Raw genomic sequence first — 18,050 nt, 5'->3', positions numbered from 1 at the left:
CTCTCTCTGTTCAGGTCAGTTGGCCGGCTCTCTCTCTGTTCAAGTGTCAGTTGGCCGGCTCTCTCTCTGTTCAGGTGTCAGTTGGCCGGCTCTCTCTCTGTTCAGGTGTCAGTTGGCCGGCTCTCTCTCTGTTCAGGTGTCAGTTGGCCGGCTCTCTCTCTGTTCAGGTGTCAGTTGGCCGGCTCTCTCTCTGTTCAGGTGTCAGTTGGCCGGCTCTCTCTCTGTTCAAGTGTCAGTTGGCCGGCTCTCTCTCTGTTCAGGTGTCAGTTGGCCGGCTCTCTCTCTGTTCAGGTGTCAGTTGGCCGGCTCTCTCTCTGTTCAGGTGTCAGTTGGCCGGCTCTCTCCCTGTTGTGGTGTCAGTTGGCCGGCTCTCTCTCTGTTCAGGTGTCAGTTGGCCGGCTCTCTCTCTGTTCAAGTGTCAGTTGGCCGGCTCTCTCTCTGTTCAGGTGTCAGTTGGCGGCTCTCTCTCTGTTCAAGTGTCAGTTGGCCGGCTCTCTCTCTCTGTTCAGGTGTCAGTTGGCCGGCTCTCTCTCTGTTCAGGTGTCAGTTGGCCGGCTCTCTCTCTGTTCAGGTGTCAGTTGGCCGGCTCTCTCTCTGTTCAGGTGTCAGTTGGCCGGCTCTCTCTCTGTTCAGGTGTCAGTTGGCCGGCTCTCTCTCTGTTCAGGTGTCAGTTGGCCGGCTCTCTCTCTGTTCAGGTGTCAGTTGGCCGGCTCTCTCTCTGTTCAGGTGTCAGTTGGCCGGCTCTCTCTCTGTTCAGGTGTCAGTTGGCCGGCTATCTCTCTGTTCAGGTGTCAGTTGGCCGGCTCTCTCTCTGTTCAGGTGTCAGTTGGCCGGCTCTTTCTCTGTTCAGGTGTCAGTTGGCCGGCTCTCTCTCTGTTCAGGTGTCAGTTGGCCGGCTCTCTCTCTGTTCAGGTGTCAGTTGGCCGGCTCTCTCTCTGTTCAAGTGTCAGTTGGCCGGCTCTCTCTCTGTTCAGGTGTCAGTTGGCCGGCTCTCTCTCTGTTCAGGTGTCAGTTGGCCGGCTCTCTCTCTGTTCAGGTGTCAGTTGGCCGGCTCTCTCTCTGTTGTGGTGTCAGTTGGCCGGCTCTCTCTCTGCTCAGGTGTCAGTTGGCCGGCTCTCTCTCTGTTCAGGTGTCAGTTGGCCGGCTCTCTCTCTGTTCAGGTGTCAGTTGGCCGGCTCTCTCTCTGTTCAGGTGTCAGTTGGCCGGCTCTCTCTCTGTTCAGGTGTCAGTTGGCCGGCTCTCTCTCTGTTGTGGTGTCAGTTGGCCGGCTCTCTCTCTGTTCAGGTGTCAGTTGGCCGGCTCTCTCTCTGTTCAGGTGTCAGTTGGCCGGCTCTCTCTCTGTTCAAGTGTCAGTTGGCACTGTCTCTGTTCTATCATCTTTAATCTGTGTCAGTTGGTCGGCTCAGGGATGGGAGAGGCGTGGTTCTCCAGTCTAATGGTCCAGGGGTCAGGGGTCGGGGTGTAAAATGGAGGGTGGGTAAGGATTTCCCCCCCAGGCCCCGCCAGGGCAAAGGTGAACACGCCCCTCTGTCTCTCCAGCTCCACCTTGTCAACCACATGCTTCCTGTCTGACTGGTGATGCCGAGCCTCTCTGGCCTCCCGGCCCTCTCTGGCCTCTCTAGCTTCCCGGCCCTCCAGGCCCTCTCTGGCCTCCCTGCCCTCTCTGCTGTCACTGTCCAAGTCCTTATAGCCCAGGCCCTTACCACCCAGGGCCTGTCTCTCTCTCTCCCCTAGGCCCAGACCGTGACCTCTAACGCCTCGATGGGAGGAGGGCAGGAGCCGGCAGCCGCCCTTGCCATCCTCGTGGTGATTGGCCGAGTCAGGAGGGCCCTGCAGGAAGTTGTTGGTTGAGCGCCAGGCGGCGGGCTTGCGGCCTCGTCGAGGGCGTGAGACGCGGCAGCTCTGCCTCTTGATGTGTCGGTGCAGGTGGTCTGAGCGTGTGAAGCTCTTGTAGCAGTGCTCACACTGGTAGGGCCGCACCCCTGTGTGGATACGCAAGTGGTTCTTCAGGTCGTAGTTGTGGACAAACTTAGAGTTGCAGTGGAGGCAGACGTAGGGCCGCTCTCCTGTGTGCTTCCGCATGTGGATCTTCAGCTTGTCTTGCCTGAAAAGAAAAAAATAGAAGCTTATATTATTTAATTTAGTTCACTTTTATGTTACCAGGTTGTCCCATTGAGGTCAAAATATATATTTTTTCAATGTGTTGTCCTTTCAACTGTATGTGTTCTGAAAGATGTATCAGAGATGAAAGCATTGTTGGAGGGTATACTCTGGGGTACGTATTAAATGTGCCCGGTGAAACAATCATGCCAGAGCAGAGGCAGGAAGTGACTAGAAAGAAAGACAGGGGGTTTCCACTTTTTAGGTCTCGGATGATATTCAGATGAGAGGATATGACTCCCTTACCGTAATACTATAATCTTTGTCCAAAAAAATCCCCTCTCAATTTCACGGGTTAATGATTGATATCTTTTATTTTTTAAATATTTTTTTTTACATGTAGGCATTTTGATTATTATCTTAGAATATGATCAGGCAACACTTTTACCTAATCACTTAGCCACTTATCCACATACGTGGCATCACTAACGGATACTGTGTGTCAGTACTGTGTTTATTGGCTTTTAGAATCTCCTTGCAGAAGATGGTAAGACCTACAGTATCAAGAGTGTTTGTCATACCTGGTGAAGCGCACCTCACAGATGGTGCACATGTATGGTTTCTCTCCTGTGTGAGTCCTCATGTGTCTGGGTAGTTTCCCCGCCCCCTGGATCACCTTGTTACAGATGGGACACTGCTGGGATGCTTTGGGCTTCATCTTCCTCTCCTCCTCCATCTGCCAGGGAGGAAACAGTGCCCCCAGGTGGCTTGATGCACTCAGGAAGCTCAGGTATGAGCGGAAGTCTTCCTCCTGCTTTATCTGACCCGGGTGGAGGTGAGGCCCCTCGGACCGTACCACCCCCACCCCCAGGCCGGAGGTCATTAAGTCTTTCAGGAAGTCACTGTGGAGCATGCTGGGAGGGACTTCCTCCTTCAGCTCCTCCTTGACGACCTCTCTCTTCACGGCCAGGTCTAAGGGTCGGTTGTCCAGTTGAGAAGGGTGGGAGGAACGGTGGAGGGTTGGGGTCTGGGCGTGGTGGCTGGGGTCTAGGACCTGCGGGGGGAATCTTGGGAACTCTGCAGCCCACATGGGAGGGTAGAAGCCAGGGAGCAGAGGGGAAAAGTTGTCCCTCCTGTCCAGGACTGATGGCAGTTTAGGGTACAGCCCTTCCTGTAGCAGAGACTCAATGGAAAAGTCCTTGAGGGCTCGGCTCTCCATGCGCTCATGCTCCGGGCTGGGTTTCTCACACTGAGAGTCTTTGTCTGTGCACTTCCTGTTCCTCTGCAGCTCATACTGGTGCTGGTACTGAGAGGTACTGGGTGGTGCTCCTCTCTCCGACTCGGCCTGGTCCTGACTCTCTGACGACCTCGTTGACCACTCACTGGCGTTGTCCTCCTCATGAACCTCCTGCTCGTCCTTCCTCGACTCTTCCTCCTCCTCCTCCTCCTCCTCCTGTTCCTCCTCCTCTTCGTCTTCCTCCTCATCTCCCTCTCCTCCTCCCTTGCCAGAGTCCATAATCTCCAGACAGACGGTGACGATGCAGGGGATCTCCAACATCTGAGCCGCTCCAAGAATTTCTTTCACGTTGGACGCCGTCACCGTTAGCGTAGATGTGTAGGCGAACTCCAAGATGGCCGTCAGTGACTCCGGGGCCACGAAGTCTATCTCATACACACTGTGCTTGTCCCTTCCGTCCGAGGCCACGGTGAAGAGCTTCTTGAAGTACAGGCTGCAGGCGGCGAGGACCGAGCGGTGGGTCTGGTACTCCTGGTCGCATACGATGAGCACCACGTCACAGAGCAACCCGGCGCGCCGCTGTTCGTTAAGGCAGCACAGGACATCGCTGCTGTGGTTGGGGAACGGAATCCCAATCAGGTCATCTTCACTGTGGCCCATCCTCGACTCTCCTTCTCCTCTCACTGATCTACAGAACAGGGAGACAGACATGAACTAATAGTGTATGAAGGTAGACAATTCTGTTAAATCAGGCAATATACTGATTTATAGCACAGGGACAAAACATCACATTTATTACATATTTATAGTCCTCTTTACAGCAACAGTTGTCCCAAAGAGCTTTACAGTAACCCTGCTTAGATCCCAAAGTGCTTTACAGTAACCATGCCTAGATTCCAAAGTGCTTTACAGTAACCATGACTACATCCCATAGTGCTTTACAATAACCATGCCTAGATAACAAAGTGCTTTACAGTGACCATGCCTAGATCCCAAAGTGCTTTACAGGAACCCTGCTTAGATCCCAAAGTGCTTTACAGTAACCATGCTTAGATCCCAAAGAGCTTTACAGGAACCCTGCCTAGATAACAATGTGCTTTACAGTAACCATGCCTAGATCCCAAAGTGTTTTACAGTAACCAAGCCTAGATAACAATGTGCTTTACAGTAACCATGCTTAGATCCCAAAGTGCTTTACAGTAACCCTGCCTAGATAACAATGTGCTTTACAGTAACCATGCCTAGATAACAAAGTGCTTTACAGTAACCATGCCTAGATAACAATGTGTTTTACAGTAACCCTGCCTAGATCCCAAAGAGCTTTACAGTAACCCTGCCTAGATCCAAAAGAGCTGTACAGTAACCCTGCCTAGATCCCAAAGAGCTTTACAGTAACCCTGCCTAGATCCAAAAGAGCTTTACAGTAACCCTGCCTAGATCAAAAAGAGCTTTACAGTAACCCTGCCTTGATCCCAAAGAGCTTTACAGTAACCCTGCCTAGATCCAAAAGAGCTTTACAGTAACCCTGCCTAGATCCCAAAGTGCTTTACAGGAACCCTGCTTAGATCCCAAAGTGCTTTACAGTAACCATGCTTAGATCCCAAAGAGCTTTACAGTAACCCTGCCTAGATAACAATGTGCTTTACAGTAACCATGCCTAGATCCCAAAGTGTTTTACAGTAACCAAGCCTAGATAACAATGTGCTTTACAGTAACCATGCTTAGATCCCAAAGTGCTTTACAGTAACCCTGCCTAGATAACAATGTGCTTTACAGTAACCATGCCTAGATAACAAAGTGCTTTACAGTAACCATGCCTAGATAACAATGTGTTTTACAGTAACCATGCCTAGATAACAAAGTGCTTTACAGTAACCATGCCTAAATAAAAGTGTTTTACAGTAACCATGCCTAGATCCCAAAAGTGCTTTACAGTCACCATGCCTAGATAAAATTGTTTTACAGTAACCATGCCTAGATAACAATGTGCTTTATAGTAACCATGCCTAGATCCCAAAGTGCTTTACAGTAACCATGCCTAGATCCCAAAGTGTTTTACAGTAACCATGCCTAGATAACAAAGTGCTTTACAGTAACCATGCCAAGATCCAAAAGAGCTTTACAGTAACCCTGCCTAGATCCCAAAGAGCTTTACAGTAACCCTGCCTAGATCCCAAAGAGCTTTACATTAACCCTGCCTAGATCCCAAAGAGCTTTACAGTAACCCTGCCTAGATACCAAAGAGCTTTACAGTAACCCTGCCTAGATACCAAAGAGCTTTACAGTAACCCTGTCTAGATCCCAAAGAGCTTTACAATAACCCTGCCTAGATTCAAAAGAGCTTTACAGCAACCCTGCCTAGATAACAATGTGCTTTACAGTAACCATGCCTAGATCCCAAAGAGCTTTACAGTAACCCTGCCTAGATCCCAAAGTGCTTTACAGTAACCATGCCTAGATCCCAAAGAGCTTTACAATAACCCTGCCTAGATTCAAAAGAGCTTTACAATAACCATGCCTAGATAACAAAGTGCTTTACAGTGACCATGCCTAGATCCCAAAGTGCTTTACAGGAACCCTGCTTAGATCCCAAAGTGCTTTACAGTAACCATGCTTAGATCCCAAAGAGCTTTACAGGAACCCTGCCTAGATAACAATGTGCTTTACAGTAACCATGCCTAGATCCCAAAGTGTTTTACAGTAACCAAGCCTAGATAACAATGTGCTTTACAGTAACCATGCTTAGATCCCAAAGTGCTTTACAGTAACCCTGCCTAGATAACAATGTGCTTTACAGTAACCATGCCTAGATAACAAAGTGCTTTACAGTAACCATGCCTAGATAACAATGTGTTTTACAGTAACCCTGCCTAGATCCCAAAGAGCTTTACAGTAACCCTGCCTAGATCCAAAAGAGCTTTACAGTAACCCTGCCTAGATCAAAAAGAGCTTTACAGTAACCCTGCCTTGATCCCAAAGAGCTTTACAGTAACCCTGCCTAGATCCAAAAGAGCTTTACAGTAACCCTGCCTAGATCCCAAAGTGCTTTACAGGAACCCTGCTTAGATCCCAAAGTGCTTTACAGTAACCATGCTTAGATCCCAAAGAGCTTTACAGTAACCCTGCCTAGATAACAATGTGCTTTACAGTAACCATGCCTAGATCCCAAAGTGTTTTACAGTAACCAAGCCTAGATAACAATGTGCTTTACAGTAACCATGCTTAGATCCCAAAGTGCTTTACAGTAACCCTGCCTAGATAACAATGTGCTTTACAGTAACCATGCCTAGATAACAAAGTGCTTTACAGTAACCATGCCTAGATAACAATGTGTTTTACAGTAACCATGCCTAGATAACAAAGTGCTTTACAGTAACCATGCCTAAATAAAAGTGTTTTACAGTAACCATGCCTAGATCCCAAAAGTGCTTTACAGTCACCATGCCTAGATAAAATTGTTTTACAGTAACCATGCCTAGATAACAATGTGCTTTATAGTAACCATGCCTAGATCCCAAAGTGCTTTACAGTAACCATGCCTAGATCCCAAAGTGTTTTACAGTAACCATGCCTAGATAACAAAGTGCTTTACAGTAACCATGCCTAGATCCAAAAGAGCTTTACAGTAACCCTGCCTAGATCCCAAAGAGCTTTACAGTAACCCTGCCTAGATCCCAAAGAGCTTTACAGTAACCCTGCCTAGATACCAAAGAGCTTTACAGTAACCCTGCCTAGATCCCAAAGAGCTTTACAGTAACCCTGCCTAGATACCAAAGAGCTTTACAGTAACCCTGCCTAGATACCAAAGAGCTTTACAGTAACCCTGTCTAGATCCCAAAGAGCTTTACAATAACCCTGCCTAGATTCAAAAGAGCTTTACAGCAACCCTGCCTAGATAACAATGTGCTTTACAGTAACCATGCCTAGATCCCAAAGAGCTTTACAGTAACCCTGCCTAGATCCCAAAGTGCTTTACAGTAACCATGCCTAGATCCCAAAGAGCTTTACAATAACCCTGCCTAGATTCAAAAGAGCTTTACAGCAACCCTGCCTAGATAACAATGTGCTTTACAGTAACCATGCCTAGATCCCAAAGAGCTTTACAGTAACCCTGCCTAGATCCCAAAGTGCTTTACAGTAACCCTGCCTAGATCCCAAAGTGCTTTACAGTAACCATGCCTAGATAACAAAGTGCTTAACAGTAACCATGCCTAGATAACAATGTGCTTTACAGTAACCCTGCCTAGATCCCAAAGAGCTTTACAGTAACCCTGCCTAGATCCCAAAGAGCTTTAAAATAACCCTGCCTAGATTCAAAAGAGCTTTACAGTAACCCTGCCTAGATCCAAAAGAGCTTTACAGTAAGCCTGCCTAGATCCAAAATAGCTGTACAGTAACCCTGCCTAGATCCCAAAGAGCTTTACAGTAACCCTGCCTAGATCCAAAAGAGCTTTACAGTAACCCTGCCTAGATCAAAAAGAGCTTTACAGTAACCCCGCCTTGATCCCAAAGAGCTTTACAGTAACCCTGCCTAGATCCAAAAGAGCTTTACAGTAACCCTGCTTAGATCCCAAAGAGCTTTACAGTAACCCTGCCTAGATCCAAAAGAGCTTTACAGTAACCCTGCCTAGATCCCAAATAGCTTTACAGTAACCCTGGCTAGATCCCAAAGTGTTTTACAGTAACCATGCCTAGATAACAAAGTGCTTTACAGTAACCATGCCTAGATAACAATGTGCTTTACAGTAACCCTGCCTAGATCCAAAAGAGCTTTACAGTAACCCTGCCTAGATTCCAAAGAGCTTTACAGTAACCCTGCCTAGATCCCAAAGAGCTTTACAGTAACCCTGCCTAGATCAAAAAGAGCTTTACAGTAACCCTGCCTAGATCCAAAAGAGCTTTACCGTAACCCTGCCTAGATCCCAAAGAGCTTTACAGTAACCCTGCCTAGATCCCAAAGAGCTTTACAGTAACCCTGCCTAGATCCCAAAGAGCTTTACAGTAACCCTGCCTAGATCTAAAATAGCTTTACAGTAACTGTGCCTAGATCCCAAAGAGCTTTACAGTAACCCTGCCTAGATCCCAAAGAGCTTTACAGTAACCCTGCCTAGATCCCAAAGAGCTTTACAGTAACCCTGCCTAGATCCCAAAGAGCTTTACAGCAACCCTGCCTAGATAACAATGTGCTTTACAGTAACCATGCCTAGATCCCAAAGTGCTTTACAGTAACCATACCTAGATCCCAACGTGTTTTACAGTAACCATGCCTAGATAACAAAGTGCTTTACAGTAACCCTGCCTAGATCCAAAAGAGCTTTACAGTAACCCTGCCTAGATCCCAAAGAGCTTTACAGTAACCCTGCCTAGATTCCAAAGAGCTTTACAGTAACCCTGCCTAGATCCCAAAGAGCTTTACAGTAACCCTGCCTAGATCCCAAAGAGCTTTACAGTAACCCTGCCTAGATCCAAAAGAGCTTTACAGTAACCCTGCCTAGATCCCAAAGAGCTTTACAGTAACCCTGCCTAGATCCCAAAGAGCTTTACAGTAACCCTGCCTAGATCCAAAAGAGCTTTACAGTAACCCTTCCTAGATCCCAAAGAGCTTTACAGTAACCCTGCCTAGATCCCAAAAAGCTTTACAGTAACCATGCCTAGATCCCAAAGTGTTTTACAGTAACCATGCCTAGATAACAATGTGCTTTACAGTAACCATGCCTAGATCCAAAAGAGCTTTACAGTAACCCTGCCTAGATCCCAAAGAGCTTTACAGTAACCCTGCCTATATTCCAAAGAGCTTTACAGTAACCCTGCCTAAATCCCAAAGAGCTTTACAGTAACCCTGCCTAGATCCAAAAGAGCTTTACAGTAACCCTGCCTAGATCCCAAAGAGCTTTACAGTAACCCTGCCTAGATCCCAAAGAGCTTTACAGTAACCCTGCCTAGATCCCAATGAGCTTTACAGTAACCCTGCCTAGATCCCAAAGAGCTTTACAGTAACCCTGCCTAGATTCCAAAGAGCTTTACAGTAACCCTGCCTAGATCCCAAAGAGCTTTACAGTAACCCTGCCTAGATCCAAAAGAGCTTTACAGTAACCCTGCCTAGATCCAAAAGAGCTTTACAGTAACCCTGCCTAGATCCCAAAGAGCGTTACAGTAACCCTGCCTAGATCCCAAAGAGCTTTACAGTAACCCTGCCTAGATCCCAAAGAGCTTTACAGTAACCCTGCCTAGATCTAAAATAGCTTTACAGTAACCGTGCCTAGATCCCAAAGAGCTTTACAGCAACCCTGCCTAGATCCCAAAGAGCTTTACAGTAACCCTGCCTAGATCCCAAAGAGCTTTACAGTAACCCTGCCTAGATCTAAAAGAGTTTTACAGTAACCGTGCCTAGATCCCAAAGAGCTTTACAGCAACCCTGCCTAGATCCCAAAGAGCTTTACAGTAACCCTGCCTAGATCCCAAAGAGCTTTACAGTAACCCTGCCTAGATCTAAAAGAGCTTTACAGCAACCCTGCCTAGATCCCAAAGTGGGAGCAGAAACCCAGTGGCAAAGAGGTAAACATTTAATTTAATTTATAAAATGTATAAAACATTCATTCACCAGTCAAGTTCATTCAGAGCACATAGAGACACAACAGAGCTGCACGGACCACGGCTAACGATCCATTCATTGTCTTTTGATTATAGTCAAAGTGGTGTTCAATGCTATCCTAAATGGTCTTGTTCATTCTAGGTAATGTTTACAGTGAGTGAAAAAACGGTTTGGGACAGTTTCTCTTCCATTCATGTCTTGTCTATGAATAGAGGTTAAACTTAGCTGTCCGCTCCTCAGCGGTTAGAATGGGTATGTGGATAGATGCTTTCAGATGGCTTCTTGCCACAGCTGCATTGTGTGATTGGATCTCAATGGTCCATAGTTAACATTACAGAAGAATCTGTGTATGTACGCTATGAGTTTCCGACCCCATATTAACACTCTCTCTATACGTCACATAGGATAAATATTTAAAACATCTCCCTAAATCATTTCCAGGTGGCATTGTGCTCAGTTACCAATCAAATGTGTTCTCGATCTTGTTGCTAAGGAACAGTTGCTATGATTATGGTACAGATGTAGACAGTGGAAGACCTATAGGTGAATATATACGTTACAGATATACAGTGGAGGATGAAGAATCTTTGATGAGCAACTTGAAACAAAAGACGAAGTGGAATTCAGTGAGATTATTGTTTCTGTTCTGTCAGTTCATAGAAAGAGCAAGTTGCTTCATTATAAAATATGTATCCATACAGTACTAATAACCTTCATGGACATTAGATCAATAAGGTCTAGCATATCTTTCATCGGCTGTACCATATTAACATTATTCTTGGAAGCAGCTGATGTTGACACAAGGGACCTAATCATCTTCTAGGTCTTGGTAAGGAAGAGATGGCATGTCAAAGGTCAAAGGTCAGCTCTGTAACAATACAAGGAAAGGAGACAAGAGGGATCGGATTCGTGGGCTTCAGGGTCTTGACTTCACCAGATTTCCGTAAGTGTAACACTCAGCATTCGTTCAACACAGAGGACAGACAGAGGGAAGAGAGGCGGGGGGCAGAGAGAGAGAGAGAGGAGGAGAGGCAAAGAGAGAGAGAGAGAGAGGAGGAGAGGCAGAGAGAGAGAGAGAGAGGGGAGGGGGACAGAGAGAGAGAGAGAGAAGGGGGGCAGAGAGAGGGAGAGAGAGAGAGGAGGGGGACAGAGAGAGAGAGCGAGAGAGAGAGAGAGCGAGAGAGAGAGAGAGAGAGAGAGAGAGAGAGAGAGAGAGAGAGAGGAGGGGGACAGAGAGAGAGAGAGAGAGGAGGGGGACAGAGAGAGAGAGAGAGAGAGAGAGAGAGAGAGAGAGAGAAAGAGAGAGAGAGAGTGAGAGAAAAAGGTATCGAATGTCCATCAAAGTTCCCTAACAGGCTGCATGAAAACCAGCGCTGTGTAGGACCAGGAGCCCCTCCCTGACAGGCTGCATTAAAACCAGCGCTGTGTAGGACCAGGAGCCCCTCCCTGACAGGCTGCATGAAAACCAGCGCTGTGTAGGACCAGGAGCCCCTCCCTGACAGGCTGCATTAAAACCAGCGCTGTGTAGGACCAGGAGCCCCTCCCTGACAGGCTGCATGAAAACCAGCGCTGTGTAGGACCAGGAGCCCCTCCCTGACAGGCTGCATTAAAACCAGCGCTGTGTAGGACCAGGAGCCCCTCCCTGACAGGCTGCATTAAAACCAGCGCTGTGTAGGACCAGGAGCCCCTCCCTGACAGGCTGCATTAAAACCAGCGCTGTGTAGGACCAGGAGCCCCTCCCTGACAGGCTGCATTAAAACTAGCGCTGTGTAGGACCAGGAGCCCCTCCCTGACAGGCTGCATTAAAACCAGCGCTGTGTAGGACCAGGAGCCCCTCCCTGACAGGCTGCATGAAAACCAGCGCTGTGTAGGACCAGGAGCCCCTCCCTGACAGGCTGCATTAAAACTAGCGCTGTGTAGGACCAGGAGCCCCTCCCTGACAGGCTGCATTAAAACCAGAGCTGTGTAGGACCAGGAGCCCCTCCCTGACAGGCTGCATTAAAACCAGAGCTGTGTAGGACCAGGAGCCCCTCCCTGACAGGCTGCATTAAAACCAGCGCTGTGTAGGACCAGGAGCCCCTCCCTGACAGGCTGCATTAAAACCAGCGCTGTGTAGGACCAGGAGCCCCTCCCTGGAATACCCAGCCAAGTCAAACAATTGGTGTGGCGCTTAGAACAACAAAGTGGATAAGAGAGGGGCCTGAGAGGACCTGGGAGGGAGGCCGCTGTTGGTCTCTATCTGTTTTCAAATGGCACCCTATTCCCTTTATAGTGCACTACTTTAGGTCAGAGCCCAATGGGCCCTGCTCAAAAGTGGTGCCCTATATAGGGAATTGGGTGCCGTTTAGGACTTAGCCTGTCTCCCTGGGAACATGGGCTGCTAGCCAGGCAGTAGCCAACGCTCCACTCTTTCTCTCTCTCTGCTCCAGCACTAACGCTAGCTAACGCTAACACACCCGGGCTAATTACTATGTCCTGGAGAGGATCTGAGGAGGATGTGCCACATGGACAGGAGAGGAGAGGAGAGGAGAGGAGAGCACTGCTTTCCCACTTCACAGTCCTGCATAGATCACTGTTTCATCCCACAACGCCTTCCTTAATTTAACCCTTCCCTCCCTCAGGGTGGGAACATTTGTAAACTTTTGTCAAACGGCCTGATAACCCCTTATTTTTGTGTGATTTGCTCTGGCAGTCTCTGCCTGTCCTGTCTGTCTGTCAGCCCATGGAAAGACAGCGTCGATCCAGTGTTTGTTCTCAATAGAGCCCAGAGTAGCTTTTCCACTCTGCTTTGTCAAATAGTCCCAGATAATGTCAAATAGTCCCAGATAATGCTTACAGGGCAACTATTACAATCAAATATGTAAAAAAATAATACAAAATAAAGACTATCACATACTGTTTTGGATTAAAACATGTATTTTTTAACCAGATTTGAATTCTAATAATCCTAATAGGGCTGTATATCATTGCTAACGAGCAGGAAGAATTTGATTTGATTTGATTTGAGGTTTGGAAAAGCAGAAGAGGATGTCACAATGAGAGAGCAGGTTGGTCTATCCAGGATCCACAGCTCCTCTGCTTCCCTCCGAACCCTCAGTCACTATGTACCCCCCATCCCAAATCACCACTGACACTGTGTCCTCGCTCACCTCTAGTGCTATGGCAGGCAGTGTCATCATTAGAGGCTGACAAGGGCCAGACAGACAGGGGCTAACAGTAACATAGTTCTCTTTCTGTGTTCCAAACTCCCCATCACCACCTCTGATTAGTAACCCCAGGGCTACCAAGCTCTCCCAAAGGCCACCAAGCTCTCCCAAAGGCCACCAAGCTCTCCCAAAGGCCACCAAGCTCCACTGTCTGGGGGAAACACTTGTCTGGACTGACAACTTGACAACTTATTCCTAACTTATTCCTGAAGAAAATATGACTCCCAAAAGTATTTGTTACATTTGGAATGCTCAGGCATGACAGCAACATGGTCCAATTCACACGTATACCAATAAAATGCACAGTCATCCCGATCTGGCGGCCTCACTAAACACAAACACTGTGTGTGTAAACTGTCATCCCTGTCTGGCGGCCTCACTAAACACAAATACTGTGAGTGTAAACTGTCATCCCTGTCTGGCGGCCTCACTAAACACAAACACTGTGTGTGTAAACTGTCATCCCTGTCTGGCGGCCTCACTAAACACAAACACTGTGTGTGTAAGCTGTCATCCCTATCTGGCGGCCTCACTAAACACAAACACTGTGTGTGTAAGCTGTCATCCCTGTCTGGCGGCCTCACTAAACACAAACACTGTGTGTGTAAACTGTCATCCCTGTCTGGCGGCCTCACTAAACACAAATACTGTGAGAGTAAGCTGTCATCCCTGTCTGGCGGCCTCACTAAACACAAACACTGTGTGTGTAAACTGTCATCCCTGTCTGGCGGCCTCACTAAACACAAATACTGTGTGTGTAAACATCCCTATCTGGCGGCCTCACTAAACACAAATACTGTGTGTGTAAACATCCCTATCTGGCGGCCTCACTAAACACAAACACTGTGTGTGTAAGCTGTCATCCCTATCTGGCGGCCTCACTAAACACAAACACTGTGTGTGTAAGCTGTCATCCCTATATGGCGGCCTCACTAAACACAAATACTGTGTGTGTAAGCTGTCATCCCTATCTGGCGGCCTCACTAAACACAAACACTGTGTGTGTAAGCTGTCATCCCTATCTGGCGGCCTCACTAAACACAAATACTGTGTGTGTAAGCTGTCATCCCTATCTGGCGGCCTCACTAAACACAAACACTGTGTGTGTAAGCTGTCATCCCTATCTGGCGGCCTCACTAAACACAAATACTGTGTGTGTAAACTGTCATCCCTATCTGGCGGCCTCACTAAACACAAACACTGTGTGTGTAAGCTGTCATCCCTATCTGGCGGCCTCACTAAACACAAACACTGTGTGTGTAAGCTGTCATCCCTATCTGGCGGCCTCACTAAACACAAACACTGTGTGTGTAAGCTGTCATCCCTATCTGGCGGCCTCACTAAACACAAACACTGTGTGTGTAAATGAAGTCCGAGTGTTGGTGTGCCCCTGTGTGTCCGTAAAAATAAACAAAAAACATACATTGTGCCGTCTGGTTTGCTCAATAAAAGGAATTTGATGTATAGCATTTACAATAGCATTTACTATTAACTTGTAATGTTTACTCCAGTATGACAATTTAGTACTTTTTCCACCAATGTACTTAAGTACATTTCAAACCAGATACTTTTAGACTTTACCTCAAGTAGTATTTTACTGGGTGACTTTCACTTTTACCTGAGCCATTTTTTCTATTAAGGTATCTTTACTTTTACTCAAGTATGACAATTGAGTACTTTTTCCACCACTGATTTAAAAATATATATATAGATTGTCGTACACTATCAGACTCCCAATAATAATAATGCAGGTAAACACAGAGCCGTCCACAGATAAACTCGACCAAAGTTGATAACTTATATAGGATATTGATATGAAACTACTAGAGTCACAGAATGTAAAGGATATTGATATGAAACTACTAGAGTCACAGAATGTAAAGGATATTGATATGAAACTACTAGAGTCACAGAATGTAAAGGATATTGATATGAAACTACTAGAGTCACAGAATGTAAAGGATATTGATATGAAACTACTAGAGTCACAGAATGTAAAGGATATTGATATGAAACTACTAGAGTCACAGAATGTAAAGGATAATGATATGAAACTACTAGAGTCACAGAATATAAAGGATATTGATATGAAACTACTAGAGTCACAGAATGTAAAGGATAATGATATGAAACTACTAGAGTCACAGAATGTAAAGGATATTGATATGAAACTACTAGAGTCACAGAATGTAAAGGATAATGATATGAAACTACTCGTCTGGATCGACGACACCTGTGACATACAGTTGATGAAGTGGCTTTTTTCTATCGACAAAATGTTCATGTAGAAATAGTGAATTATTGGGGAGGACAAATTCATTTAAATATATAAATAGTTGATACTGTATACTGTATATTGAGACATCTCTGATGCATACTTTTACCTACAGTATAGCATACATATTATCAGCTGGTGCGCTACAGAAAAACATATTGACAATCTGAATATTTATGTTAATTCCAATTATTTATATTTGTTTATGGAATGTGTAATGAGAATGTACTAGAAACAGTCACTGTTTTGCACTAGTGAATTGAAAGCTCATTAAACCTACAAGCCAATCGTACAGTTTGTTTGTTGAAATAAAGAGCAATCCTATAGGAGTTTCTTATGGAGCCATCCACTGAGCCTCCAGGAGAGCCCCGAGGTTCACACCATTATCTGCACCAGTCAATACATTGTTTTGGTACTTTATTAGGTCTCAGAGGACAACCTTTGGTTTCATTGAATCCATTCTGGTAACTTTTTATGTAAAAGAGTATCCACTTTATTAAATAGGATTTAGCAAGATATCATACTTTACAATAAGTTTGTCTTAATAAAGGGGTTATAATTAGTTCATTGGCTACTATTATTCAGTTATAGAACCATTATAAATCATTAATATATATTCATTTACTGATGATTTACTTATGATAATGCAATATTTCAGTTTAAATTAATGAGTTCAATTTTGACCACTGATGCTTTTATTTAAATTATTGATGATCCCATGGCCAGAGATGGTAGTTTTTAAAGAATTGTTGGTGTCTCCTTGACAACCACTTTGATCAATCTGTCCTCCTGTTTGTGAGTTTAAGTGATTTATGACAAATGAATTATAATTCAGACAGTCTCATTAAGAGTCAACCAGATAGCAGATGAGGCTACTGTCAACGGATAATGGCTTTACAAAATATATTTTCATATTTGCTTCTCTGTAGAACAAATCCTTGTAGCTAATTTGACTTGAATGTTTCAACATCTCTTTTATATATATACAGTACTCCAATCATTTAAAAAAAAGTAGACAACAAACAGTTGTTGTAAAACAAGCTAGCCTAATCCCTATGTTTTGAGGGGATAAGAGTGTCACAAACAGTCATCTTCGATACCCCTCAGTTCTTATTCTCTCAACACTCTCCTACTACAACTTTTAAAAACTTCAACGTTTGTTTTAGGAGTTATATCTTAGCCCCAGTGCTATGTAAGAGTTCAATTCTCTTACACATTTTATTCAGCTTTTCTTTGCCATAAATCCACCAGCGCAAGTGTGTGTTTTGACTAAATAATGAATTCAATGAAACCCCATCAGGAGAATACAATACGATTTTAAAACGTTAAAGCCAAAATACTGTATTTAACATTTCTTCTACCCAGTACAATAAATGTTGTCTCCACATTTTTATTGCGAAAGAGGTCTTGGCAACCTCATTTTCTCAAGACCACGGTGTCTCATAGTGCTATCCAAAACAATTATGTGAGTCATAAATGAATGTATCCACACCTGGAGATGAGGCACTTTCAGAGTGTTGCACCTGGGAGGAATACAACACAACAGACAACGCTCTAAACACCTAAAACATACCTAACTCCACACACACAAACACATACACACGCTGAACAGGTGCACTGTACACATGTACTGTAGAAAAGAAAGACTCATTCACTGCAGCAATAAGCAGGCACACTCACTCAAACACAAACGTATCCAAACTAGATACAGAATTTTCAGCATGCCACAAGTCAGCAGAATTGAAAAACAAGAATCCTTAGAATTCTAAACGGAATCCTCATTACCTACCTTCTTAATTCCTTTCTTTCCGTTTGTTTATAATTCAGAGTCTACCAGTGGTGTCCAGAGACCTGTCACATTGCCTCTTCAGAATAGTGTACCCAGAGCTGACAGTCAGTCAGTCCATTCACAGTCACAGCCACCTCGCATCGGCCGCCCATTCACAAAAACCAGGAAATATCCAACACTTCCAGAAACCAATACAAAGACAAGTAGCAGCTAAAGGAGGTTAACAGTGGACCGCCAGACCGGACCGGAGCGGAGAGAGGTGTGTGTGTCCCTGGCAGACGTAAACAGGCTGGTGAGCAGTTGAGAGACGGCAGGCAGGGAAGGCAGGCTTGTCAGATTCACAGTAGGGAGGGAGAGCAGAGCAGCATTACTGCTATGTGGAGATGTTGCACCACTAGTTTTTATAGCAGGGTGGGTAGCTGAAAGATAATAATACCCCCAGCCCTCCTCCACAACACAAGTTAAGCACAGTGTGTTATAAACTCATGGCTCAGACACCCTCTGATTTAGGTCAGACAAAATGAATTTGTTGTTTTGTTAGAGTGAATTGCATTATGGAAGGAGAGGGGTGAAGCAGTAAGGGTTTAGGGTATAACAAAAAAATGAAGGAAAGAAATGTAAATAAAAATATTTAAAAAATGCTAATTATGAACCTCCACTGGTCACTACAACAGAGATCAGAGATGAAACAACAGAGTAGAGATCAGATGTGAAGCAACAACTTCAAGATTTAAGATTAAAACCACAAAATATGATTGGTATGTTTTACTTTGTCAAATAAGACGTGATACATTTACAGTCCTGTAGCCCTTCAGTGACTACGGTCTCAATTCCAACCATTTTCTGTCATT

General features: G+C 45.4%; 1 protein-coding gene across 2 annotated transcripts in view; it reads right to left on the bottom strand.

Annotated features, from left to right (window-relative positions):
* Positions 1 to 692: 692 nt before the first annotated feature.
* The window catches only part of LOC115104753 (zinc finger and BTB domain-containing protein 7C), a 36,115-nt gene continuing 18,757 nt past the window's right edge, over positions 693 to 18,050 (bottom strand). The window contains exons 1-3 of one of the 2 annotated variants that reach the window (XM_029626103.2): positions 17,200 to 17,552; positions 2,682 to 4,025; positions 693 to 2,104 (exon numbers count right to left, since the gene is read on the bottom strand). In XM_029626103.2, the coding sequence (XP_029481963.1) occupies positions 1,390 to 2,104; positions 2,682 to 3,997 (2,031 nt within the window). In that variant the 5' untranslated portion in view covers positions 3,998 to 4,025; positions 17,200 to 17,552 and the 3' untranslated portion in view covers positions 693 to 1,389. Of the gene's footprint in view, positions 2,105 to 2,681; positions 4,026 to 17,199; positions 17,553 to 18,050 lie in introns of those variants that run through there. The other variant, XM_029626102.2, reaches the window with a different exon arrangement.

This window comes from Oncorhynchus nerka, linkage group LG22 (genome assembly GCF_034236695.1).
Source record: "Oncorhynchus nerka isolate Pitt River linkage group LG22, Oner_Uvic_2.0, whole genome shotgun sequence".
Taxonomy (NCBI): domain Eukaryota; kingdom Metazoa; phylum Chordata; class Actinopteri; order Salmoniformes; family Salmonidae; genus Oncorhynchus; species Oncorhynchus nerka.
This window is presented reverse-complemented; position numbering and strand designations above follow the sequence as displayed.